At 34.9% G+C, this 6,113-nt stretch overlaps 2 protein-coding genes across 5 annotated transcripts in view; both read right to left on the bottom strand.

The window, feature by feature from the left end:
* Nucleotides 1-278: 278 nt before the first annotated feature.
* Nucleotides 279-6,113, bottom strand: part of LOC110031154 — a 37,588-nt gene continuing 31,753 nt past the window's right edge. Inside the window, exon 4 of one of the 4 annotated variants that reach the window (XM_020734224.1) lies at nucleotides 279-415. In XM_020734224.1, coding sequence (XP_020589883.1) covers nucleotides 298-415 — 118 coding nt within the window. In that variant the 3' untranslated portion in view covers nucleotides 279-297. Of the gene's footprint in view, nucleotides 416-2,875; nucleotides 3,225-3,304; nucleotides 3,667-3,789; nucleotides 3,855-6,113 lie in introns of those variants that run through there. The other 3 variants (XM_020734226.1, XM_020734223.1, XM_020734230.1) reach the window with 3 other exon arrangements.
* LOC110031155 lies at nucleotides 1,624-2,639 on the bottom strand. Its single transcript, XM_020734231.1, is given in 3 exon segments — nucleotides 1,624-1,921; nucleotides 1,924-2,284; nucleotides 2,543-2,639. Coding segments are annotated over 3 exon segments (639 nt in total). The 5' UTR covers nucleotides 2,585-2,639; the 3' UTR covers nucleotides 1,624-1,685.

Raw genomic sequence — 6,113 nt, 5'->3', positions numbered from 1 at the left:
TATATATATATATATTGAATGACAAAATAATTATAATTAGATAAAGTGAAATTATGAAAATTAATACTTGAACAATTTAAATAGTTAATTAAAATATTATGAATAAATTAAATTTTAGTAATATGAATATCAAGTTTATCATAGACATCAAAAGTAGAGATCAAGGTAAATCCTAGAACAAATAAATGAACATCGAGGTGAGTACTCTTAAATTATAGTATCATTTTTATATATCTTCTAAACTAATTGTATGGATTTTTGTTCACGCTTAATTAGTAAAATTGATTTCCTCAATTATTAAATTTTATCGGTCATTTCGATATGAATACCTTTGCACGTAAAATTACTTGTATGTAAATGCTTGACTATGGTGTAGTAACTCGTTTGCAGTACTACCGGGATATCGCCAAAGTACCTGTGCACATAAATAAAAAAGAATTTTAATATTGGATTATCTTAACATGTATAATTTTTAGACGGTACTCATATGACAATTATACAGATATAAATGATATAGGTGTGTTATTGATATAATAAAACACCTTAAATCTTGAAATATCATTAGTGGTCATATTCATAAGCTAGTAAAAATTCTATTAATGATTTATTAAGAGTTTAACTAGCATGCATATTAGTTTCTCTTTAACTATGCTATTGTAATTTAGGAGTATGAATATTCACTGATTATTGCTAGCTCACTGTTATTTTAAATTAACATTTTGAATTTAATTAAGTGATTCAAAAGATGAGCAATAGAAGAAATGTATATAAAAGGCGTAGACAATCACTAATGACCTAATTTTAATTATACTATTTTAATATTTATTTTTATATAGTGGCTCTTTCATTTATTAAAATGTTAGATATAAAAAAATAAAAATAGAAAAATTTTATTTACCACCGCTCTATCGTCCATACCAGTCTTGGTTAATTTCAAGCTCAGGATTGGGTTGTGACATTCCTCTCTTCAAGCTGCTACAACCACACCATTCCAACCCTCTTGCTATGGTTGTAACCTCAACCCAACCCACCTATCGCTATCTAATCGCCACCCGCCACCTTCTTCCTCTAGGGTGGTGTTTGTATTTATCGTTTATTTTTGTTCTAAAAACCTTTTTGTTGTAATTCCACCATATTTTTGTACTAATTTTTTGTAGTTAGCTGCGATTTGGGTTACCTCCGGTATCACTCACTAGTTAGTCAATTTGCAGAATTCAATTCATTTATTCGGGGGATGGAAAGGGGGCAAATCATACCGCAATAAAGTAAAAGAATTTTTTTTAAGTTGCCATCCAAAAATTTAATAGAGAAAAGTTACTTCCTAGATAAAGAAGCAATAATTGATTAAAAAACTGGAAAATTCACATGCATGCTACACAATTCTTATGTATTTACATATCTAACATCAAAAGTTTGATATTTTACACTTGCAACACATTGGTGTCATGAAAGCTATTCATGAAAAAGCATAGTTCACTTTTAAAAAGGTAGTGATAGTGGTATTTTGTTGTATATTAAAGATGGGAGTCATATGCATGTAAAAATAAAATGTTCAGGTATTAGATATGTAAATACATAAGAATTGTGTGGAATGCATGTAGAAGACCCGCAAAAAAGGTTATGTTTTTCCGGGTAACATGCACCTTAATAAACTTTACTGAAAAGAAAAAGAAGCAACATGCTCTTCAAGGCATGATAAAGAGATTAGGAAACAGATCATTAAAGAGCAGAAAACAATGCAATAGATCTATCATCAAGCAAGGAAATCTAAAACATGAAGTTACTGTTTGAAATGATCTAAAATTTAGGTTAAGTTTCTGAATGCCTGCGTGGGATGCAAAACTATATTCGTCGGCAGATATGCGAACAGAGATGTCAACAAACCCTTGGGGCTCCCCAGACATTTGCTTCCTCAGCTGAAGCTCCCAACCTCTTCAAATCCTGTTCTGCATCCATCTGTCTCTCTCGAGAACTTGGCCAAAAAAAACTCATGGAGCATAATGGTTGCAGTTCCATGAAGCTCATCTCTGAGAAATATAGGAGCCATCTTGTGAATCTCTACAATGAGTTTTAAGTCTTGCAGATTTGAACTTCTGTCATCGACATCAAATAGAAGTTTGGTTTTCCAAGTTGGATTTGGGTTGCCGGAGCTGTAGATCGCGGCGCAGTATTTGTAATTGGGATCACTCCAGCCAGCAGCAAACCAGTGGGGCTTCAGAAGGGTAGGGAAGCGATGGAGGCCACGTGCAGAGATGATGCAGACCTCAATTCTGACTTTAGTCATCTTCAAGGAATTTTGGATTGGATGGTCACAAGGATGAGAAGATGTTGAACAGGTTGGCTAATTTTTTTCTTAGTTTTGGTGAAGGAGGATAAAAATGAAAAAAGAAGGATAAGAAAAAAGGACCAAAAGTTTGCTTTATCTATAAGATTCTCCATCATCAAAACGCTTAACAAGGACTGTATATCCCCCTATTGATGCTAAGAATCATATTCCAATGCGGGAGTTTCCAGACATGATTTCATAAACAGACATGCATACCATTATGGTTTCCAAAAATTGAAGACCATGAAAATTTCTCATGCAATTGGTTTTGCTCCAGATTAGAAAGAAGTAAATGTTACATAAAAGCGAGTTTGGCCTAATTCTCCTCAGATGCGAATTAAGCCACCACGACCAGCTTCCCTGATAGCAATAAAATATGTCACAATAGGTAGGACCTACTAAAAGGTTATAAAAGGTGAAATATAAAAAAAGATCCATTATTTATCAGGAAAACAGACCTCATATTCAAACCGACAAGATGCTTCAGTTAAATATAACCTTTGTGACGGAAGCCATTAGGAGGAGAAACCTTGAATTTGTTTACATTTGGTGGGATGGGATTATTTTTTGGGGATGAAACACACTAGGGTCGAGATATATCAAGTGGACAGGAGTGAAATAACTAGAGCATAAACATGAGAACAAATGAATTTATAAAACCAGAAAAAAAAAAAACAAGAGGCAGCAGGGGACTGATGGAGATGGCAAAAAGAAAGTGGGAAACGAACATAATAAATGATATTAGCTATGGTGAAATGGTTCACATTGGTAACATCAAAACACAAAGGGTCAAGGACTGTGTGCTCAAAGTCACAAGGGTGCATCATCAAGCTATTAGAACTGCTGCATTGGCATCTCCCATGCCCCCACTGCTGTGCAGACTGTGCTCCTTATACAACTGGATATCAAAAAAACCATTTTTTTTATAAGGAGCGTGATTGATTTGCTAGTCTATGTTAAGGGTGATGTAACGTCAAACACAATTATTGAAGACGACCCCTATAATAGTTTTTCAATATTTAAAATTTAAGTGACATGTATGGTGGTTTTTAAAGTTAGGTCAACCTAATTGAAATGAGAAACTTAATTCCAAAACGTCAAAATTTCAAATAGTATGACTGTCCTGATGAGCTTTGTTCGAGCCTCACTAAGATTATTAGCCTCCACAGTAATCCTTCCCAGAAGGGTAAAGCTCAAGAGGGCGAGGAACCACCAGCTGCAGGCGACCTGCACTTCTGACCATGAATTTACCCTTTTGATCACTTGAGGCTGTTCTGGTGTACATCATCGTGGTAGAATCAAGAAGATCCTTTCCAAACCCACATGCTTCAAAAAAGAGCCTGAAGAAATTATTCATCAAAAAAAGAATCGTTTATTCATGTACTTTGTAGTTTACTTTTACAGTTACTAAAACATTTTGAGCATACAGCTGGTGGGAAATCTGAAAGATATATATATATAGTTGGTTGGCATCCGTGGTAGAAGACCCCTCAGATCGGGGGTTCAAATTCCCTCTGGCACAATTGGTCTTAAGAAGGTGATACTCGAATTGTTTTACTCACTCTCCAATTATAGCAAAGAAATTACGTTGGATCAATTTCTTTATGGACCTCAAATTGCAATCTATATGATTCTCTATAGGATCAATAACCCCTCATTATCCCCACCCTTTTTTTCTAGAAAGAAAAGGAAGAGACAGTGAATACCTTTAAAAAAAAAACATATATGATTCAAAATCATGAAGGCCTTTCTAGAAAGAAAGGGAGAGATCCAATATATTGTGTACTTACAACTGGAGCCTAAAGACCCAAAGTTATTACATTGGAAAGAAATTAATTTCATGAACATGATATGATTGTCGAACATCATACTACCGAAGATCAATGGACCTTTTATATTCCTCCCCATCACAAAAGAGATTTAGGATGCAACTAAACAAACCTACTCAAAAATAAAACATGTTACACTCATCTACGAAAAAAAGATGAAGCCCATTGCTAATGAGCAATGTAACATTCTTGTCACTAAATATTTTAATTCCATGAAAATTTACCGGTCAGAGCTGCATTGCTGTCAAGATCTCATAATGATAATCTATGAGGATGCAGTGATCCTCAAATAATTTGTGCAGCGTAAGAGAATTTTTGAGTTTCTAGCAAGACTCGCCAATCAATTTGACCAAATTTGAATTCAAATCTTAAGCAGAGAAAATCTATCTTCTCTAAATGAACTTGTACAAGCCGAAGAAGGAATAAAGAAAATAATGATCAATGATTCGGCTCTCAAAATAACTGTCATGATAATTTTTTAATCCCAAGGACTAACTGTCACAGAACCTTCACCAAAAGAAGAACAAAAAACTTCTTCTATTGGCAAAGCTACACAACAAAAAGAAAAAGCACAACAAAGCAAATGATGGAAACATTAAGAAAAACCTTAAAGTTATGGAGGAAATAAGAAAAAATAAAAAAAAGCAGGATTACCTAATGAAGTCAAGAGAACTCAATTTAGAAGAAATTGATAAATTAAAAAAAAATTAATCAATTCCTTCAAAAGCCATATGGATTTGATCTCTTTCTCGAGATGTTACGATTTTTAATATTTGTAGTGCCTCTAATACTTCTTTCCCTTCATAAATTCTAAATTTACGGATCACTAACCATATGACATGTAATAATAAACTCAAAAAAATTAATAAAAAGAAAATTAATTAACAAATTCAATTTAAAAAAAACGAAGCTTCGTTGGTAACGACACTGTGCAGGTGTCGTTCGAGCGAAAACTCCACACTCATGGGGAGTTCAGAACGAGGGGGGTGTTCGTCTCCTCCTATTCGAACCCACACTCAGCAGGCACGAGAGAAACAGGGGGAGACAGAGCGAGAGAGTGAAGTAGAAGAAGAAGAAGAAGAAGAAGAAAAGGAGAAGGAGATGAAGCAGCAGCAGAAGAAGGAGAAGAGGAAGGAGGTAGAAGGTGACGAGCGGCTCACCTGCTGCGATCATTTCCTTCCATTTTCACGATCCAATCGAAGGGAAGATAGCTCGAGCGGCTCTACCGAGTGCCGCGAGCATCAAAGGAAAGAAGAGAGAAGAAGGGGAAGCTCGTTTGAGTACCTAGAAGGCTCGAGCGGCCTACTCAAGCGAAGAAGAGGAGGGGAGAGCTTCTGTGCCTTACCCAAGAGCTGGAAGAGGAAGGAGGCGGTGGGTTCTCCCTGTCTTGTGACTCGCCGAGAAAGAAGGAAGCCGGTTGTCCAACTTGTGTGGCTCGCAGGAGGAGAAAGGGGGCTCGAGCGGCCGATTTGAAGCTCGATCGAGAGCTTAGGAAGGAAGAAGGGATCGCGGGAATCATTTGCGAGAAGGGTTCGATTGAACGCTTGGCTCGATCCGGCTTTTAGCGCAAGGCAGAGAAATAAAAGGTAAGAATTTAAAATAATTAGTGTTATTTTAATTCAAATTATTTAGTTATTAATGTTAAGTAATTTAAATTTAAGCCATGAAATTAAAATCCTGATGTTGACTCTTACAACTTTAGGGTTTCGTCTTATAATTTTAGGGTTTCGTTGAGGCTAGGACAGAAAAGGGGAAGACAACTTCAAGTATAAACCCGATTTCAATAATGAATTATTATTTTCTTATTATAATGAAATTAAGGATCATAAATTTAAATTTAGTTATAATTAAATTGCTATTAAGTTTGGTATGCAAAAAAGGAAAAAATTTTTAAAAGTTTTAACATAAACTATAATTTGGATATATATATATATATATATATTTATATATATATATAT

The sequence above is a fragment of the Phalaenopsis equestris genome, unplaced genomic scaffold, assembly GCF_001263595.1.
Source record: "Phalaenopsis equestris unplaced genomic scaffold, ASM126359v1 Scaffold000779, whole genome shotgun sequence".
In the NCBI taxonomy this organism is placed as follows: Eukaryota; Viridiplantae; Streptophyta; class Magnoliopsida; order Asparagales; family Orchidaceae; genus Phalaenopsis; species Phalaenopsis equestris.
Note: the sequence above shows the minus strand (reverse complement) of the source record. Positions and strands in the feature narration are given on the sequence as shown.